General features: G+C 45.8%; 1 protein-coding gene across 5 annotated transcripts in view; it reads right to left on the bottom strand.

Moving 5' to 3' along the window:
* Nucleotides 1–18,726, bottom strand: part of CDC14B (cell division cycle 14B) — a 49,579-nt gene extending 30,853 nt beyond the window's left edge. For 2 of the 5 annotated variants that reach the window (XM_081262792.1, XM_081262794.1), the window contains exons 1-5: nucleotides 17,923–18,715; nucleotides 16,555–16,645; nucleotides 15,799–15,874; nucleotides 13,259–13,351; nucleotides 1,893–1,969 (exon numbers count right to left, since the gene is read on the bottom strand). In XM_081262792.1, the coding sequence (XP_081118918.1) occupies nucleotides 1,893–1,969; nucleotides 13,259–13,351; nucleotides 15,799–15,874; nucleotides 16,555–16,645; nucleotides 17,923–17,971 (386 nt within the window). In that variant the 5' untranslated portion in view covers nucleotides 17,972–18,715. Of the gene's footprint in view, nucleotides 1–1,892; nucleotides 1,970–13,258; nucleotides 13,352–15,798; nucleotides 15,875–16,554; nucleotides 16,646–17,922 lie in introns of all 5 variants that reach the window. The other 3 variants (XR_014018228.1, XR_014018229.1, XM_081262793.1) reach the window with 3 other exon arrangements.
* Between the last annotated feature and the right edge of the window lie 3,160 nt (nucleotides 18,727–21,886).

Here is a 21,886-nt window from a genome sequence, read left to right as displayed (position 1 = left end):
AATAAAATGGGATGAAGCACCACATTTTAATATTTTAAGTCCATTATAGGCTGCTCCTTTTGCAAAGTACAATAAATGTAAAATATAAATAACCTATTGCATACCCACAATGATGCAGTGATCTTAGTTTATCAAAATGAATTACTAGGGTTGTGGCTCAGTGGTAGAGCACTTGCCTAGCATGTATGAGGCACTGGGTTTGATTCCCAGCACCACATAGAAAATAAAATAAAGGCCCATCAACAACTAAATATATATACATATATATGTATAAACACGAATTATTAGAAAAATGGAAGGGTTTAAAAAAACTAATTTATATATATGTATAAACTTCCATTACTTATTTTCACAGATCTAAAATTACTAAATTACTATAAATGTCTCTAAAATCTAACTCTCAATTTATTTATCTCAGCACAGGGTGGTGACAGAAAGTTCACAGACTGGGGTCACTACTCAGACCACACTTTGAGAAAGTGCATCAAGTTTCTGGCTATCTTTGTCTAAAGAGATTCCAACTTCACAAAGCTGAATGGCTTCCAGCTAAGTCTGGCTGTTTAGAGGATTTTTGGCTGGTGATCCTACACCAGAAACGACTGGTTTCATTTCTCAGTTTCAGATTTCAATGATTTTACACACAGAAATAGCAGTGGACAACATTTATTGCTCTCAGGGCTTATATGAATACATGAACACAGACCCTTCCTCACATCAACAGTGTGTCACAAATCCTTGCTTAAGATTATGTAAACCTGTGTTTATTCAAATGCATGCCCTCATGCTGTAAACTGGGAAAAACTATCAACAGGGTGACCCAAGGCCCTGCGACTCGGGAACCACAAATACAGCATTTCTTTCTTTCTTTTTTTTGAAACACATGGCTGCTGATTTATTATGGGCTGGGAAGATGAATGGCACACTCTGGGGACAGAGGGTTCAAACCATGTCTTCTAATTTGCTCAATTACTAATACAGTCTTCCCTCCAATGCACTACTGGATTCTGAAGACTGTCCCTAAAGTCTCCCTCACGGAGTCAAGTCCATGGGCCATCCACAGAGTTCCTGGAGGAAACTGCCTGTGGCTAGAGAGACCCAATCCAAGGCTCAGCCCCAAGAACATCAGATTCATAACCTTAGATTTTTGTTTAAAGGCCTTCCAGGTTGCATAATAACCCGCAACAACCGACTAATCTGTGGATGGAAGAACAAGGCAACCATGGCTCAATCAAGTGTGCAACAAGTGAAGTTATTTCACAATTCACTACTCATTAAGCACCATACAGGGCTTTAGATTATCTAGCGAAATCAAGCAACTTGATAAATGAGTAGAGAAACTCAATTTTATTTATTTAAAGAAAAAGAACAACTTTTCTTTAAAATACCTTTAGGACAAGCTCATGGTAAGTTTAAGGTGAGGATGTCACTGCTTTATGAAAAGACCCTGCCATCGTTCACCTGAGCCCCACAGAGATGACTCCTGGTCACGGGGGAGTCTCATCGCCTTGCTCAGCTCCTCAGGAGCCACCTGCCAGTGTTAACGCTGAGCACTGTCACCTCAGGGCCTCAGCTGATCACAAAGCCTCTTTCCATCAAGGCAAGAGGAGACCTGGCCCCTCCTCCACCCAAGCACTTCCAGGCACACCCAGCAGTGACTGGAAACCTGGACATCTTTGGGTTTTGATCACCGGGTGGGGATGTCACTGAGATCTCCTGAGCAGAAGGCAAGGACACTGCTCAACACCCTACCATGTTCAAAATGCCAACAGTGTCACTGCAGAGACCCAGAGACCCTACGATGCTACCCACCAGGTCTTCTGCTTTCAGAAACACCACCCAGAGATTCCTGAAGGGTCTGAGTGACCAAATCCACCCATCATTCTTATATTTACCTGAAAGGGATATAGGATGTATCGCCAAAGATTAATATTCTATAGGCATCTTCAGGAGTTCTCCCCAAATATATAACCTACATTTGAAAAAGAGAAGAAAAAGGCAATTTACTTCTCAGTGAAGACACACGGTGGCAAAGCTGTGCACAAGTCCTGGCCACAGGCTGAGCTGCGTTCTCAGACTTCCCGGGGAACCTGAGCCACCGGTGGCCGTCTGGGAATTCCTCATCTGCTTCAATCTGCGCCCTAGAGGGCTTGGAACTTTGAGAACTCTTCATATGGACCTTGGGTGCCAGTGAGTGCGCCATTTTAATAACAGAATGAGGGTTTCACTGCACCCCCATCCACAGAAGGGACCCATGGAGAGAGGGGAGGGGCAGGTGCCAAAGGAGGAGCCACCAAAGCAGGCCCCTCCTTTACTTATTTTTGCAGGGCTGGGGACTGAGCTGGGGACTGAGCAGGCAAGGCTCTACCACTGAACCTCGGCCCAGGACAAAGATTTTTGATGGGCCCTTTCCATTTAGATGCTGATCCAGTATTATACAAACTCCCATTTGCCTCTTTTGTCTTTGGAACTATGTCACGGGTCGTTTTTCATGTGACAGAGCACTCCAGTGTATGCCCTAGCATTTGACCTTTGTGGTGTTCCTTGCATTTCCTACAATTCCAATTTTTCGGCTTTGACATTTACTGCTGGACCATGTACAGGATTTCTGGTCTGTAGTGCTTTTCTCTCAGTACTTTACATTGTTCCGATGTCTTTTTGTGTCTAGTGCTGCTAAAGGATTTTACTATGCTAATTCTCTCCTTCTGCTCCTTCTTACAAGTTATATGTTTGTTCTAGAAACCCCGCCATCTGAATGTCATCTCCAGGACCCCGCTGAGCCTTCCTGGGACATCACAACCTTACTGAAGGGCATTTTCAAGTCACATGTGGGGGACAAAGACACATATGCATTAGATTTGGCACTATATCATTATCAAAATTAGATTAAAATCTAGGCGACTTGGAAGATACATTTTACATTTCACTAATCAAAAAAAAAGGTCACCAGGTTGGGGCTGTGATTCACAGAGTCTGTGCTTGGCATTCCCAGGCCCTGGTGTTCATCACCAGCACCCCAAAAAAAGTAAAAAAGAAACCACTATAAAAGCCAATTTAAACCTTTTTTATCTCTCCTGCTTACCCTATACATGTCAACTGTTTCTACAAACAAATTATAAGCATTCCATATCTGCTGGTTTCTTTTTAGCTTCCAATTTAGACATTATATACAAACTCTGATGTACTGTTCACGTAGGTGAACTGAAATTCACTTATAATAGGTAGAAAGTCTAAACTATTTCATAAAATGTTGAAATAAAATACAAAATAGTTTGATTAAAAGAATTATTATTGTAGAAATCTAAGAGCTGGCAAGATCTAGGGAAATCATATCTTAAAACTACTCACAAGAGTTGACAGATTACAGAGGGCATTTCATCAGTGGGGCTGTGGCTATAGACTCAGTGGAGCACTGGCCCACATGCACGAGGCCCTGGGTTTGCCGCCCTAATGCCTGCCACACACTCACACACTCACACACACACACACACACATACCCATACTCACTCACACACACACACTCATAAAAGGAACATTTTCCCAATCATTAGCGAATGGACAGGATATTCTAATATCTATCTATCTAGAGCAGCATACGAACCCACAAAATGACTAACAGAAGATCAATTCCAAGAATAAAGCAGTGCTTTGTTCAATCTTATGTAATATCAAACAAATTTCCAAGTTACAACACTGACTCAGCAGAGTGTCATTTATCATGAACCAACCTCAAGGACATCACCGATGATCCTATGAACCTATTTGTACATCCATTCCTTACTCTCCACTTTTCAGCAATCCATTGACTGACTATTTTATCATTATTCATTCAGAAAAATGGCTTACAATTATTTCTTGAAAATGATCTAAATTAAATCTCCCAAAAAAAGCCAGTGGCAGTTGGACAGAAGGTGGTCACTAAAGCAGGTTTCCAGAGACAGAGAGCTTTGGCTAATGACAGGGTTCTAAACACACAGCGCCAAATTGCACTGCAAGGCAAACTCACTGTCCACTCAACACCAAAGGACAGAACCCAGGACCTGCCCTCTTCAGTGAACTTGCACAAAAAAGGACTTTACATTAAAGTCTGGTTATCATCAAGCTGCCGCCAAACACAGCTGGACAATTAATCAAGGAAAAGTTTCCCTGATAACTTCAAAGCTGCCTGGACAGAAAAGAAACCCCCTCTGTTTCCAGATACAGGAGAGTGCTTGTTCACAGCTACTCATCAACTCCACCTTTACTGCGGATCACACCATCGTGCAAATGCCTGAATGGAGGACCTTGAGAGGGTCATAAAACTGGTGATAAACAATCACAGAAAAAAATCAAAACACTGGATTTCATCCTGCTAAAAACGCTTTTCATTCTACAGTGGAATTACCTGAACAAATACATAAAACTCTAGAAAACATACACATTCCTTGAAGCCAATCACGGTGAAAACAGGGTTAGGTACATGATGTGTACATACCTAAATATACCCAATGGGATCCAGAGAAACCCTTCAGAATTTTCCTATGTTTCTAAGACCTTCTCTCAAATTATGTAAGTTTATAATAAGCACCAATTTAACATAATCCTTCCTACTCAAAACTGTGGTTCTTGGCTTTAATTACCAAAACTGCAAAGGGATACAATCTCCTTGTAACTTTCAAAACAAAAATCATCTCTAATATATTAACTAATTGTGAGCTAGTCTTAGAACACAAATTCAAAGAACACAAGGACAATGTAATATTTTTTCCCATGATGGGAACCTAAATTCTTACTGATGAACTTTGAAAAACTATAATTTTCAAATCCACCTGGGGTTGGGCATGGTGGTGCATGTCTGTAATCCCAACCACTTGGGAGGCCGAGGCAAGAGAATCCCAAGTCTTCAAGGCCACTCTTTTTTTTTTTTAATATTTATTTTTTTTTAGTTCTCGGCGGACACAACATCTTTGTTGGTATGTGGTGCTGAGGATCGAACCCGGGCCGCATGCACTCCAGGCGAGTGCGCTACCGCTTGAGCCACATCCCCAGCCCTTCAAGGCCACTCTTAAGCAACTTAGCAAGATTCCATCTCAAAATAAAAGAATAAAAAGGGTCAGGAATGTAGCTCAGCAGGTAGGCAGAGCACACCTGAGTCAAACAACAGTAAACACCTCCCCCCAAAATAAAACCCATGTTGGGGAATGACACACATAAGGTACAATGAGATAAACTAAAAGAAACCTGCAGATTTACACTAAATCCACTTACAGAACTAGCAAGGGAGTATTTGTTAACAAAATTTCTGCTTTTCTGCTTGCCTACTCATCTTCCTGATTCAAAAGGCTTTCCCAAGCGAAATTATTCTAAATGCATGTTAAAAGAACCCTACTAGACGCTTCCTAGAGTAACACAAAATCTCAGATTAGGAAACTGTCCTAGCAGTTTGGATACCAGGCCTTTTTCAAATTCTTTTGGCATGTCTCATCAGAAGCTATGCATGCAGAGTGCACACCCCAATCCCACAGCACTGCTGGGCACCACGGAGCAACAAAGGGTGACCAAGAGAGTGACAGCTGTGGCAGCGGCTTCCAGGACAGCCAGGAAGACCCCGGTGCTTCTACCTTGTGCAGTCCCCTCCCCCAGTGGGCCCTGGGTGGATGGGGGCATTACGCAGACTCCTGCAGAACCACAGTCTGACGTATGCCTTTCGCTCACTTGGATCCCTCACGGGGCAGGAGTGTCACTCTGGGAGGACACTCCTGTGCCCAACACTTGGCACTACCTTGCCAGGCTTGTGAATAAGCCACCTTAGAAGTGGACCCTTTAGGTAACTGCAGCCCGGGAGAGATCCAGAATCAGACCCAGGCAGGCGAAGCCATTCCTGGGAACCTTGACCAGAGGAAGCACCAGGGAACTGTGCTGCTGTCTGACACTGCTGTGTGCCCTGTGTGCAGGGAGTCTGCTGGCGGCAGGTGACAGAGCAGCTCACCGCCCCTGTCAGCCTGCAGAAGTGACAGGCACAGAGATGCGGTTACATGGGCCTACAACGAGGAGCTCTGTGAGGTGCAAACAGCAATCCTTCAGGAAGAACCAAATGCTGTGCAGAAAGTACTTTAGAAGCCAGCAGTGTTCTTCCAAGTCATGGAACAAGGTCTTTTTTTGCTGAATAAAACCACAGCTAGCTGGATGTGGTGGCACACGCCTAGAGCCCCAGCTGCTCAGAGGCTGAGCCCAGGAGTTCAAGGCCAGCCTGGGCCATAGAGTGAGACCCTAACTCTTCACCAAAAAAGTGGGGGAAGCATTTCTAGAACTTTCTATCACCTCCATTTTTAAAACCACGGTCTGCATGCCCCAGAGCTCCTGAGAGAACCTCTGGCCAGTGTTTCAAATCCCTGCTCACTTGATAATGGACAGACGCAATCGCTGGCTTGAGGAGAAGGACCACAACTCCATCCTTCATCAGTGCACCTTGGACGAGCAAGGCCTCAAGTGATGAAAACCCAGTCAGGCCTGGGCTTCTTATCTCTATTCCTGTAGATGACATTTAAAGCTCTATCTACATTCCCGGACTTCCTCTGGTACAGTTTAAAACCAAAACATCACACAGCTCACACCCAGGGTTAAAGACAAAAGACATGAAACCCCAACACCAAACACAGCCTGAGAAGCCAGTGAGCTATTTCCAAATATCTCTGTGGATAAATGTCACAATGTTTGCAGCATTTAAAATCCTTAAAACTGTTTTCACGTCAGCCAAATGACACAGTCTTTCCTATGCCAAGAATTTGATTGATCTTAAAAAAAAAAAAAAAACAAAACCACTTTCCACGTCATCACAGAATGTTGGTGAGTCAGTGGAAGTCCACACTGAATGGCTGGAAGAAAAAAAGTGAGCGGGGAAAGAGCACTTGAGAAACCACAGCTCCTGCACAAATATGGGCAAGGGGAACACCCTAAACCACAGTTTAAAGTAATCAGATGGAGGGGCTGGGGCTGCAGCTCAGTGGAGGGCGTCGGCCTCACACATTGAGGCACTGGTTTCAACCCTCAGCACCATGAAGGAGGAAGGAAGGAAGGAACTGTGTCCATCTACATTTTAAAAATATATTTTAAAAATCAGATGGAGCTGGGCGTGGTGAGGCACGTCTGTAATCCTAAGGAGGCAGGAGGCTACAAAGTTCCAGGCTAGCCTCAGCAACTTAGTCAGACCTTGTCCCAAAATAAAAAGGGCTGGGGATGTGACTCAGTGGTTAAGCGCCCCTAGGTTCAAGAATTTCTAGCCACCTCCCCCAAAGTTAATCAGATGACCTTACCTTTCAAAACTTTTTAACTTTTCAAATTATTTTTTTAAATTTTTTATTAGTTGTTGCTGGATCTTTATTTTATTTGTTGATTTATATGCGGTGCTGAGAATCAAACCTAGTGCCTCCCACATGCTAGGCAAGCGCTCTACCACCAAGCCCCAGCCCAGCCCTCAAACTACTTTTATTTATACAGGCAGACTATGGGTTGGTGGGTTGGGGTAATGATCCTCAAAGTATGAAAAAGGAAACTAAGTCTGAAGTGGCAGGCGCAGGTCCACAGGTACAAGAGCACATGGGATACACTGTTTTGAGGAATGGGGACGTTTTTTAGAACAAAGTAAAAATCTTGATTTTCTTTTTTATGAGCTCTCCTGACTCTGAAACTTGGGTGGGTGGGAATCCCCATGAGTCGGGTGCAGAGGGCAGGCTGTGGCCTTCCTGTCAAGGGCTACTCAGGCTCTTCCTCGCGGGCATCTTGCCGCTGCCTTATTACAGACAAGAAACCCCACTGGAAAAAGCAGGAATCCTGAAGTCCCGAGCCTTGTCACACCTGCAGCCAAGGATCAAAATGCCTAGAGCCACCTCTCAGAGCCGCCCAGCACGCACAGGGCAGCTGGGGGTGGGAAGGGACAGTAAGGTAACAGTGCGGCTGCCGCTGCCTACACCCACACCCGGGGCCTCTTCCGGGGCAGCCTCTGCTTCTCAGTGGCAGCTGTGTCCAGTGGCCCGGTGGCGACCTTCCCTGCCGCCTTTCACCATCACCAGGAAGGAGGAGGTCTGCAGAGATGACACCTGCCAAGCCCTGGGTGCCCCACCCGATCAACCTCCGGTCTCAGCTGCCCCAGATGTGTGTGGGGACCTATCTGCTGAACTGAATTTTGACCCCAGGCTTCCTGACCTCCCCTCCTCCCCCTGGGCTCCCCACGCCCCCTGCAGCCACCTTAACCCCAGCACCCACAATTTTTAAGTCCAAAGTAATTAAATCACTTAAAAAGTGGACCATAGGTTCAAACAATGATCAATGAATAATGATGAGGTCCCTGAGTGCCTGTCTGCTGAGGTGATCTCAAAGTCAATGCAATCTGGGATTCCACTTGCAGACTTCGGAGTTAACATCCTCTTAGAATTTAATTAGTATCATCATTATCCCTATAAATGTTTACACGGCAAGTCATTCCAAAGCTATAAAAACTACTGAAAACTTAAAAAATATATATAGTAATAAAACTTGACCAGGGAAACGGACACGTTACTACCATAATTACCTCTGCCAAAGTTATCTCTCAAATACTAGACAACAGCAAATTTGCAAGCTATATGCCAATAGTTTGCTTATGTTATATATTTTTTACTCAGAATGCTTTGCATTTACTTTACACACAGAAAAATGTTAGAAATGGTGGTTAATTTTCCAGACTAGCCCTCAAATGTACATTTAATCTGTAGAAGAGCTCAGTAATGTTGTACAGCAGGAAAACATGAATTCTCTGAAGTCAGTTCACTAAATCACTAAACGCCATCTACCAATCCTCGGTCTCTTTCAAATCACTCAACCCCTCTCTCTCTCTCATACATACACACACACACACACACACACACACACACACACATACACACATACACACACACACACACACACACTCTTTTTTCCCAGTGCTGGGGACTGAACCGAGGGCCCTGGGCATGGTAGGTAGCACATGCTCTACCACTGACCTACACCACCAGCCCCTCAAATGTTTTTTTGCAACTAGAAATCGTTGTTTCTACCTACTACTAGACCCAGCACACCACCTCCATTAAAAAGTACACATCTAAAACTTTGTGATAAAGTGACAATTATCTATAATGCACCAATTTAAAAAAAAAAGAAAAAAATTAACAATTTAAAGTTAATGTAACTGATATATGCTTCATTTTTAAAAAAATTCTTGAAGTGATTTTTAAATCACTTCAGTTCTTGAACGGCTGCCGAAACAACAACAACAAAATTTTGATTCCTAAATACAAATGTGGTAAGTATATCATTGGCTTAGCCAACCAAAAGATCATGCAACTCTCCCTTGATCCTTAGGACTGGTCCCAGAACTTCCCTCAATTAAAAAAATAAATAAATAGCCTTATATCAAAAGGCAGGGTATTTGCCTACAGCCCATGCACATCCTCTGGTGTGGTTTAAATTTTCTTTCAGCACCTAAAACAACACAAATGCTATCTAAATAGTTACTGCAGTCTATGATCCAGGGAATGGTGAAAAAAAGAGCTTCTGTGTGCTCCACACAGGACTCGATGGGCTGGAACCCAGGGCCTCCTTCTGGCCAGGCAAGCACTCTCCCACTGAGCCACATCCTCAGCCCTTTCAGATGCAATTTTAAAATAGGTATTTTCTGATGTGCGGTTGGCTGAACTCATGGACATGAAACTCACTGTTTAATCCCACCCAGCAAAGACGCACATTCATTTAGAAAATTCCCAACTCCCCAAAAGCTAATGAGATGTTTTCTTGCACATCTTTTTAAAATATATATATATATATATGTTGTTGATCGACCTTTATTTATTTATTTATTTATTTATTTATTTATTTATTTATTTATTTATATGCGGTGCTGAGAATCAAACCCATTGCCTCATGCATTCCAGGAAAGTGCGCTACCGCTGAGCCCCAGCCCCAGCCCCTTCTTGTGCATTTTAAAAAATGTTTAGCAGATGTGTTCAAAACCCACCGAGCCTTTGTTTAGATTATTTTAAAACAGGTCATAAAATTCTTGTTCTGCAGCAATCAAAACTCCTTCCTTTGAAAACTGGCAATTAGAGAGGAATGACCGTTCACTCGGCCGGTTCATTTGGACACTTGGTAGGGGGACCAACAGTCCAACTGGAAGGAGGAAAGCTTGACTCCCTTAAAAGAAAGCCAGGGAGTCAGCAAAGGACGAGAGGAACACACACCGAGCCCCCGGGGAGCCTGGTGTGGGCAAGCGCAGGGGGCACAGCTCACCCCCGGGATGAGGTCTGAGGGTCACCTTCAGGTGACTGCACCACTGTGCAAACATCACAGGGTGTGCTGACACACTCGTCCAAGACATCACTGAGCCCTCAACCTGCGGCCACGGCCTGTCGCTGGCCAAAGCATCACTGTTTTATAAACTGCTGTTTAAAACACTAGACTGAGAGCTGATGCGACCATGCCCAAACCCACCTGTAGGGGGCTGTGAGTCACAGGAGAAAGGCACACACTGAGGGGCTGGATGGTTACCCACAACCCAGTGGTCATTTTCAGCCTTGTTAATAGTGATCCAAGTATTTCATGTTTTCTGATGTTGTGCAACCTTTACTATTAATGGATAAGCCTCTGTTTTAACTTCCAGTACACAAGAAATACACAGAATGGAGTAGCTTTGTGGAGTTAAAAGAAACCACAAGAAAAAAAAAACAGTGAAACTCAAAAAGCAAAGAGACCATTCTACCAGATGCCAAGGCTGGCCTCGTTGATAAGTCAGTGCCATCAAGAAGTGACTGTGCCAGGCTTGGTGGCACACGTCTGTAACGGTAGCAGCTCAGGAGGCTGAGGCAGGAGGATCTCAAATTCAAGGCGAGCCTCAGCAACTTAGCAGGACTCTAAGGAACCTAGCAAGACCCTGTCTCAACATAAAAAATAAAGGGGGCAGGGCTGGGTTGTAGCTCAGTGGTGGAGCACTTGACTGGCACGGGTGAGGCACTGGGTTCCATCCTCAGCAACACATAAAAACAAATGAAGAAAAAGTAAAGTTTAAATTATTTTAAAAATTAAAATGAAAGGGGCTCGGGATGTGGCTTAAATGCCCCTGGATTCAATCCCTGGTATTTAAAAAAGAAAAAAAAAAGGATCCTATCAAGAAGAGACGGCAAAGGCACTGAGCCTCATGCATGTGGTTGCAGATTAGATCATTTGGACGTTTGAGGCTAATATGGAAAACACCAATACAATCTGGGCATAAAGATGATAAAATATGTACTAATACAAAAGAACAGATCACTGACTAAAAAAAAGAAGCAGGCAATAAAACTGCTTATAAACACAAAACCTATAACATGCATGTACATGACTGCATACATATGTCCTGCTTCTATAAAATATAAAGGCTCTTCCTAAAATTCTCAAGGGTGCAAATATAGGTTTTTGTGCATGATATTACTTTTTACAAAAACAGAATTTCAAAATTTACAAACTGTGTTCTAATCATGAATTTGCTTTACAAAGCATTTCCATTTCCATTTACAATCTCACCTTTAGTTTGGCATGCGAAGGCTAAGCACTGGGACCCCAAAATCTAGCTAGAAAGCAGTCAGTGGCATATCCATAGAATAGAGGCAAGTTCCCCATTTCACGAAACAATAGGGCACACTTATTCTTTTGCAGAGGAAAAAACCTCTTTTGAGTTCCTACTCTTTTCACAGAGGTGCAGAAGAATTTTGGCTTCATTCTGCTTTCAATTACCAAAGATTCTCCCACCAGATGGGTGAACTAGGAAAGCCACTTACCAGGCCACGAAAAGGGCAAAACTTTGAAATGCACTTAAGACAAAGGATTCTAATACACAGCACACCCGACCGTCCGACCGACAGAAGGGCTAAAGGAGGCCGGGCATGACTGTCCATATTTAAAGCTTCGTGAAGCCCAACCTCTTTTGTTTTAAGATAAATAATAAAGTATGAATGCTTTATATCCAAAAGGACACACGGGACATCCTCTCCCCACTCCCTGTCAAGTCTTTTTACATATAAAATGATGAACAAACCACGATCCCTACAGAAGCCCGGAGTTTAGAGGAAGGATGAAGTGGACAGTCCATTTGGAGTATTTTTTTCCTAATGATTCTTCCTCTGGGTTTTTGGTCTTAATGTTGCCAGGCAAGCTTTACCATCTGTAAAATTCCTCCACGACTCCAGCAAGGGTTATCGGAGCTGCAGGTGAATTTATAGGGATCATCACTGTCTCTAGCAGGCTTCAATAGAGAGCTCACTGGACTCTGACCAGTCAAAGTTTCACTGATGGCTCGGGCACTTTACCTTCTGGGCCGGCCACCTCATACCCGACACTCCTCCTCCACTGTAATAAATCTCCTTCTCTCGGGAGCTTCTCGCCTGCTCCTAGGAGATCATCATGGCTGCTCCAACCTCCTCCTTTCTCCAGCCGGGGATGAACAGACTGGAGTGCATGTCCTAATCAGCTTACCCTGGCGCTGTCCTAACCAATCACCCCAGAACCAACCAAAAGTGCAAAATCCTGAAGGATTTCTAAATACGAACACATTAATCATTAAAAAAAAAAAAAAAAAAAAGCTTCTGTGTGCCAAGACACAACCAAGAACAGTCAAAGTCACACCAAGCTGGGAACAAACATGACAAGAAATTGTCCATAACTATGCCAAGAGGTTATTTTTTTCCCCACTAGTAGTTTAAAAAAAGCAACAGCAGAGGGCTGGAAGCGCAGCTGAGTGGTGGATGGATTGGTGGGTGCCTGCTTGGGATGCCTGGGGCCTGGGCTCAGTCCCCAGCACCCCGGAGGCAGGGAGAAGAGCAGTAAGATTTGAAAAGCAGTTACTCATTTCCAACATTTATCCAGTGTTCTGTTTTATTTTTAAGAAAACTCTCCATAGGCTCCCCACCCCCACCTAAGCACCGACTCCTTCAGCAGGTCAGTTTTTTTTTTTTTTAATACCTTTGTTTTGTTTATTTAGGGGGTTTTTGTTTGTTTTTAATGTGGTGCTGGTGATTGAACAGTGCCTCACACATGCCAGGCAAGCGCTCTACCATTGAGCCACAACCCTGGCCCAGCTGGTTGGTTTATAAAAAGCAAAATATATTCCCTTGGTTTGTTTTTAGAAACAAACCAAGACAGAACCTTAGAAAAAGTGACTTCGAAATTCCACCCCGAGATTTAAAGAACCGCCGAAGTATACGTTTTTATGAATAGGTCAGGAAACTAGTGAAGTACTTACCATATAACATCCAACAAGGAAAGCAGCATTAGCTTGTTTTCTCTGATCAGAGCCAGTAAAATGAATAATTTTCTTCCTTATCATTGTAATGGACTGCGTGAAAATAAATAGTTGTTAGCATTTCCTTTTTGAGTTTTCTAAAACTTCACTTCGTGATAACACAAATTCACAATCCCACCAGAGAACCACACACGTTAGCAAGGCCGTGGGAAAGACCAACACTGCTACCCAAAGATACCAGGCACCTTCCCACAAAGGGCATGTTCTGAAGCACGGATGAACATGAGGCTAAAGGGACAGAGACGCGTCCTGACATTTCCAAGAGGACCTGCAGGGCCATAAAACCAAGGACCCTGGGGACCGTGCTCAATCTGAATGCCACAGCCGCTCACAGTGCTGGGCGTTCCCAGGCTGTGATGTTCAGCCACTGGTCTCCACCTTGTCCACAACTGGTCATGTGTGTGGGTGTGTAAGCAAACGTCTCAAAGTCTAAAAAGCAACAACAAAGGAGACGGCACCTCTGCCACACAACTCCTCTTTCCTGTGCGCTTTTTCAAGTAATCCAAGCACCACTATGTTAAAACACAAAGGTAGAGGCTGGGGCTGTAGCTCAGTTGGCAGAGTGCTTGCCTCCCATGCACAAGGCCCTGGGTTCAATCCCCAGCACCACACACACAAAAAAATACAAGAGTTTACACAACAGTGCAAAAATACTCCACGCCGCCTAGAACCCGAAGAGTGGAATCCTGGGAGGGGCCGTGGAGGGGGCTCCGGGGGGCTCCTCTGGGGCTGCTGACTGTGTCCTGGATCTGCTGCTCAAGATACTTGCCCAAAGAATTCAGTCTGCACATGTGCAGAGCTACACACCCTCGGTCTGCATGCACTGCACCCCAACATGCACGTCATACTCAGAGTCTAATACAGAGAGAAACGGAAGTCAGAGGTGAAAGGAGCACTTCCCAGCTGCACCTCACTGCTGCGAGGAAAAGAAACTGGGGGAAGGAGGGATAGGGACACATTCAGCTGAGTGTATCTGGCCTGGCTTCTCTAAGTCCATTTTCCAGTGTTTCAATATTCTGCGCTTTCTTGATGAATGCATACACAGTTTCCTTTACTGGTTTAGATAGAGTAAGAGACACAAGTTGATTTAAAAAAAAATTATATATATGATAATTAAAAAAAACAAAGCCCTGGCAGTGGCACATGCCTGCAATCCCAACCACTTGGGAGGCAAAGACAAGAGGATCAAAAGTTCAAGACCAGCCTCAGCAACATAGCAAGACTCTGTCTCAAAATTTAAAATAAGAGCTGGGGAGGTAGCTCAGTAGCAGAGCAGCCCAGGGTTCAATCCCCAGTGCCAAACCAACCAACCCCACCAACCATCAGCCATCTAGTAGCACAACAGGACAATCTTCACATTGTAAGTTGTTCTAGTAAACTACTTTTAAAAAGAATTGAGATTGGTTTTGGTTGACCCAAACCAAAGGATAAGAGTCCAGAGACAGCTAAGCATAGTAGTGACTCTTTCAAAATTAAAGCAAAGAAATACAAGAAGGGGCAAATAAAAGGAATTATTTTTAGCTTCCCAGCCCTGTGGGAAACAAAATATCTGCCGCTGGCAAGTGAAAAGAGGGGAGGGGACACGTGTACACAAAGCCATTCATGTTCACATTCCTATTTAAGGGAGCCCAGGAGGAATACAAGGTGATGCTTGGGGGGAGGGGGTTCCTTACTCAAAAGTTTTTAATTAAGGCAAATTAAAATTTGAAAGTGAAAAAATTTGTAAAGTTGCCTGGTAGACAATCCACTGAACAACTCTTTAAAAAGGACCTGCTTCCCAAATGCAGACAATATACAGTAAACTAATGCATTACTGCTTGCAAGTGGTACCATAAACCTTTCCAATTGTGCCTGACCAATAATTCAAAGTTTCTAAAAGAATGAGGTCAAAATATAAGCCAAGAGAAATAATCTTCAGTGATATGCTGTTTGTCTTTGCCCCCCTCAATCATGAAGTATACAAGGTCAAAGAGTCACAACTAGTACTATAAATGGGGATTCTAAGACAGGAGAGATAGCAGAGCCCTGTTAGTTTTTCCTGTTAGTTTGCTAGCAATCCCTCATCACAATAAAGAAAGAACAATGACCAAAGCCCGGAAAGAATTTCTCATGCCATTAAGTCAGACAGTAGAGTCTTACTGAATTAACCAACCTCCACTTTGACTTTTCAAGTATTTGAGCATCAGCAACCCAAGTTAAATCAGCTGGCCCAAATTTTAACTGTTGCAACAAAACTCTAGAAAATAAATATAAGCACTATGACTTTACAAGACAAACAAATGTTTGTCCTAAACACCACTACAGTGACATCCTAAAAAAAGTCATTTCAGTAAGAAATGGTATTCTTAAAGGGAAAGAATGCTTTCAAACCCTCTATGAATTTTTTTAAAACCTTAAAAAAAAAAGTTGTCCTTAATTTCTTCCCAAGACTAAATTAACAATGATTACTCAGGTCAAATCTTAAATAAAAAAGACTTTACCTTGAGTTTCTTATTTATCTTGCAACAATATCTGTAAACCATTGCCAGATTGAGTGGTCCGAAATCTGCGTAGAAGCTTTAAAAATAAAAAATAAAAGCATGTATGTATATTCTAAATACTCTGAATACAAATGCCTGTGTGTGTGTGTGTGTGTGTGTGTATAAGATCAAATTAAGGACCAGAATACATCCACCAAACCAACCGATCAGGTCACACAATTCAAAGCACCCCTTCTAGTGGTAGGAAAGTTCCGGTAAGCAATGCCTACTGAAAATAAGCCACCAGGGGGCTGGGGGGGTGACTCAGTGCTGGAGCACCTGCCTGGCACACTTGAGGCCCTGGTGCTCCATCCTCAACAAAGTAACACACACACACACACACACACACACACACAACAGGTGTCACAGCCTCCCTGAAACCTCAATTAACATGAAAATACCTTCCAAAATAAGCAAGTTGTTCTTCTATTCAAATTTTCTACTGGAGAAACCCGTGTTTAACTTAGTATACACTATGTCTCATTGCAGTGCAAACTATTAAATACTGAATCTACAGGTTTAAATATAGGAAAGGCCTTTCATTTTCATTTCCCTCCTTAAAGGTCTATTTTATTACTAGTTTTTTTGTTTTTTTAAAAAGCATCTTGCAATGAGCAACCAACAGTTTTGTGAGTTTCCAGGGCTTTGCTCGTAATAAACATACCTTTAGATTGTTAAAAAAAAAAAAGTTACAATCTTTTTAAAAGCAATACTTACTTCTCATATTCAAGTTCATTATCTATGCTGAAATAATGTTCATTTGATGCACTCTTTGGTCTGCTGTAGAGAATGGCAAAACAAAGGCGATCTGAAATGGAAAAATTGCAATGTTCCTTCCTTCAAGTTATTTAAAATAAAATTTTAAAAGTTTCCTATAGCATGGTGCAACTATTCCTCAGATAAAGTCAAGAGTCTTATTTTTTTCCATGCATGTTTCAGATGGCAGTGGTGGCAAAAGATAATTTCAAAATATTCTGACTGTGGATGGATAAGAATAAGCAAAATTTTTAAAGGAAAAATTGCCTTTAAACCTAAGTTTCATCAGTAGTGACATCACATCTTGTGATAAGGTCTGACTTCTGAAGGAACTAAAACTTTAGTTCCCCTGGACTAAGACATTTCAACAAAGACCGCACAGCTTTACTACTAGCTTCAGCTCCAGCTTCCAGCCATCTGGAAAGTCATTTCGGTAAGAATGCTTTCAAAATTACTGTTCGCAGCTAGCAGAAAACAACCAAACAAACCATATGTTTACCCAACTGTTGGCAGGGATTGCTGTTTTTTTTTTTTTAATTTGGAATCACTACTTTGTGTTTTTTAAACAATTAGACAAATTAATATTAATTAAAACATAAGAAATGAGAGGTTTCTGCATAATGAGACAGATGAACTTGTGCTTCTTAACTGCAGACAAGCGGGTATGGGGCAGAGAATGTTCATGTTCAGAAGCTTCACCCTTCTCCCCCCACCCAAAAAAAGGTGGCCTAAGTCCTCAAAGTCCTCTGCACACAGTAGTAACTCCAGTCGTGCTAGGGGATACTTACACTCAAAACGTGGCAAAAATGAAGGCAGCCTTCAAAGCGCGTGTTACTTTCAGACAAGAAACAGGGCGCCAGCTGGCATCCTTTCCCCCAGTGGTAAACTTTTTTTTTTTTTTCCTGGTCTGCGATTCAACTCACGCCAACTGCTACATTTATTTCCTCATAAACTCAACTCCACATTCCTGGCAGCCGCGGACACTGCAGCGGGTGACAGGCTGACTCCTTTCCAACCACCAGCGACCTCTGATCCCGCACAGCACCCAGGACTGCGCTCAGGACGTGGGGGTGGCTGCGGGGCAGGGAGGACACGGGCCTGTCCACCTAGGAGGCTTCACCAAGCCGGACCCTGGGGTCTGCCCTGGACGCCCACCTCTCCAAGCCCAAGGGTGCCCGCGAGTGCAGGGCTCGTGGGCACCGCCCGTGCCTCCGATGTGGGGGCGCCCTCCCGCCGGCCCTCTGTCACCTCAGCCACCAGTGAGCAATGCGCCCAGATGCCTACCCTAGTGTCACCTCAGTCCCAGAGCGCCCCCCCCCCCCGCCTCACCTTGGATCACCTCGGCCACCAGAGCGGACCCTGCGCCCGGGCGGCTCATAACGCTGGGGCATCTGGAGGGTGGGGACAGAGGGACCCGAGGGTCGGGACAGCCAGCAGAGAGGAGAGGTGGAGCCGCGACCACACCCCCAAGTTTAAAAACAGAAAGTTTAAAGGGCCGCGCCCAGCACAGCACCGCGCCAGGCCGCCCCGGGATGACAGACAGGCGCGCGGGCCAACCCGGAAGTGCAGAACTGGGTCCCCGAGGTCCCCGAGGTCCCCGAGGGTAGGCGGCGAGGCGCGGGACAGACAGGGCAGTGACGAGGTGCGGGTGCCTGCTGGGCGCAGCGGGCCAGAGCGCCACCAGGCAGGCCCAGGAGGACTCCCAGGGCACCAGGGCGCGGCGCGAGGACGGCGGGGCTCCAGGCCCGGGCCTGAGCGCCGCCCTCGGCCGCCCGCCCCGCGGCCAGGGGGCGCTGCAGCCGCAGGCGTTCGCGAGGGGAGGGTCCTGGGCGTGCACCAGAGGCAGCCCAGACCCGCGTGCACGGCCGAGACCCCCGAGACCCCCGTGGGCAGCCAAGACACACCCCGGGCAGGCTTAACACCCTTGCGCAGCCATGACACCCCTGCGCGGCCAAGAACCCACTGGGCAACCATAACCCACCCCGTGCGCAGGGAGCGCAGCCACACGCTCCTGCGCACCTATGACCCCAAGCGAAGCCGCAAGGCCCCACTGCGCAGCCACAAGGACCCCCTGCGTGACCACGATGCCTCCTGACCAGGCCAAGGTCCCCCTGCAGGGCCACGACACCCCCTGAGTGGCCAAGGCCCTGCGACAGGGCCAGGATGCCTCCTGCGCGCCCCAGGTCCACCTGCGCGGCCGCGACGCCTCCCCCTACGTGGGCCAAGGTCCCCCTGCACGGCCACGACGACACCCCCTGTGAGGCCAAGGTCCCCCTGCAAGGTCACGACTGCGCCCCCTGCGCCACCAAGTTCACACTGCGCGGTCGCGACTGCGCCCCCTGTGCGACCAAGCCTACACTGAGCGGTCGCGACTGCGCCCCCTGTACGACCAAGCCTACACTGCGCGGTCACGACTGCACCCCCAGTGCGACTAAGCCTACACTGAGCGGTCGCGACTGCGCCCCCTGTGCAACCAAGTGGTGCACCCAAGGCCCCACTGCGCAGCCTGGACGCCCGCTGCGCAGCCAGGATGACCCTCCCTGAGCGGCCAGCACGCCCCCTGCGACGGCCAAGGCCCCACTGCAAGACCATGACGCCCCCCGCGCGGCCACGACGACGCCCCCTTCGCTGGCCAAGTCCCCACTGCACGGCTATGACGATGCCCCCTGTGCGGCCAAGCCCCCACTGGGTGGCCAAGGACCTACTGCGCAGCCAGGACGACACCAGCTGCGCAGCCATGAAGATGCCCCTGCAGCAGCCAAGGCCCCACTGCGCAGGCACGAGGCCCCCTGCGCAACGCCCCCTGCTCAGGCCAAGGCCCCACTGGCAGCCACGACAGCCCCGCCCCCGGGGTCCAGCAGGATGGAGGCACTGCCTCAAAATTGTGCAAGATCTAAAGATAAGCCTGCCCTTAGGAATTACCTATTACCAAGATTTAAAAACAAAACCTCTGATATCCTTCCCAGCAGCCATTCAAGATCTCTCTAAACCTATGTCCACATTTTAATCTTAAGTGGAGGAAAAAAAAAACAAACAGTATGCGTGTGATCCTGGCTGTTCTAAGACTTTTCTAAGTAATAGAATGCCTACAAACCACAGGAGATCAACTGCTAAATTAATCACACTTTGACACACAATCTTAAATGGTATTCACGGCATTCAATACATAAACTTTAAGAGAACTGGAAAGAATTTTTAAATTCACCTCAAAGATGCCCAATTTTATGTGATTGCAAATATGACAGAAGTGCACATTTATCTATGAAGTACTATATTTTTCCTCAAAAAAATCAAAGGCACTTGGACAGTGTTCTGTGCTAGGAAGGTTGTGGGTAAACAGGCATCCACACACACTGCTTGTGGGCAGGAACAGAAATCTGGCCAGCCTCCTGAAGGACCACAAAAGGGCAGTTTGGCAAAAATGTTTATGAAAACTGGAAAGATTGCCAAAATAAGACTGTTAATTACCATTTACACACGTTTCAGCATGTAGAGAACTGTATGTGAAACCTTTCCAGGAGACACAAGAAACTGGTATTCAAGGATGCCTTGTTGACAGGAAACTGGTGTCTGAAATAGCATCCTTTTTACAGCTTTTGAATTTTGTGACATATATTATTACCTAATGAAAATGACCACATTCTGAAAAGTTAAATGTGCAAGCCAACAAGTTTTTCCGAAGCTGACTCTTCATCAAGATAAAAACATTGGCCGGGTGTGGTGGCACAGCCTGTAATTCAGCAACTCCGGAGGCTGAGGCAAGAGGATGGCAAATTCAAAGCCAGCCTCAGCCACTTAAGGGAAGTCCTAAGCAACTCAGAGAGACCCTGTCTCTAAATAAGATACAAAATAGGGGTGGGGACGTGGCTCAGTGGTTGAGTGCCCCTGAGTTCAATCCCCAGGACCCAATTAAAAAAAAAAAAAAAAAAAAAGATACAAAGCATGGCATGAAGGAACCCAGAAAACATTCTTGGTGAGGCCGAGGTTTTTCCTGAGAGTCCAGTACTGGAGTTTGGTTCCTTCATCTCTACCTCATGCCAGTGTTCTCTGGTTACCAGCACTGCACTAACCCACCCCAGAGACTAGCGAATAGCGTGCTGGTGAAGGGGCATTTGTTAGGAACCTGGAGCTAAGACACAGGGCTCTGTACAAAGCTGTACTTAAAGGTCCACAGCTGACACTAACTATTATCCTGGTGTAAACCCTGTGTCCCCCTTAAATGGTGGGACATAGTGGATATAGGACTCAGTACCACTGCTCAGTACCACCAGGCGTCCATGGGGCAGGTGGGGAGTCCAAAAATATACCACACAGATCAGGGGGGACTACTTTATTTGCATGTGAACAGAAAGAACTCTCCCTGGATCAACAGACACTGGCTTGCCACACTCCATAGTCCCCCTGGATCTGGGCTGACTGCTCAGGCCCTGGCGGAGCACCTGGGGGAGAGCAGGGCTTCCCTAGACGGTGGGACAGCTGGCTTGGTAGGCAGGCAAGGCAGGAGCAAAGGAGATTCCACACTGCAGGCAAAGAAAAACACGGCCCAACATGCAGGGCAGTACTGTACGCCTGTAATCCCAGCAGCTTGGGAGGCTGAGGCAGGAGGACCTCGAGTTCAAAGCCAGCCTCAGCAAGAGCAACTCAGTGAGACCCTGTCTCTAAATAAAATACAAAATAGGGCTGGGGATGTGGCTCAGTGGTCAAGTACCCCTGGGCTCAATACCCAGTACCAAAAAAAGAGGCCCAACCGCAGGAGGCATCTGAACACTCAGGAGCAGGCACTGGGCATGGCTCTGGCTGTCCTTGAGAAGTGGCCAGGGGGCAGAAAGGAAGAAATGGCACAAAGGTACTGATTAAATAAAGAGGTTATCCATTAAAACAATGACAGCAGGCAACTACTCAGAGTGTGGAGCTAGGTGCTGTAGAGACCACTGACATTTTCCCCGAGGCAAGTGCCAGCCTGTACAGGTCATGCAGCTTGCTGGGAAGTGGCCGGAGTCTGCACACAGGCTACTGACTGGAGTCCGCAGTGTCTGGTGTTCAGGTCTCAGCTACACAGACATGCCCTCATGTGAAGAATAATCCAAACAACTTCATGAGACCTGGCTCCTGCCGGGCACGGTGGTGCACACCTATAATCCCAGTGGTTCAGGAGGCTGAGGCAGGAGGATCACAAGTTCAAAGCCAGCCTCAGCACTTAGCAAGACCCTGTCTCTAAATAAAATACAAAATAGAGCTGGGGATGTGGCTCAGTGGCTAAGCATCCCTGGGTTCAATCCTCAGGGCCACAGGA

Source organism: Spermophilus citellus (assembly GCF_964194105.1).
Source record: "Spermophilus citellus genome assembly, chromosome: 12".
Taxonomy (NCBI): domain Eukaryota; kingdom Metazoa; phylum Chordata; class Mammalia; order Rodentia; family Sciuridae; genus Spermophilus; species Spermophilus citellus.
This window is presented reverse-complemented; position numbering and strand designations above follow the sequence as displayed.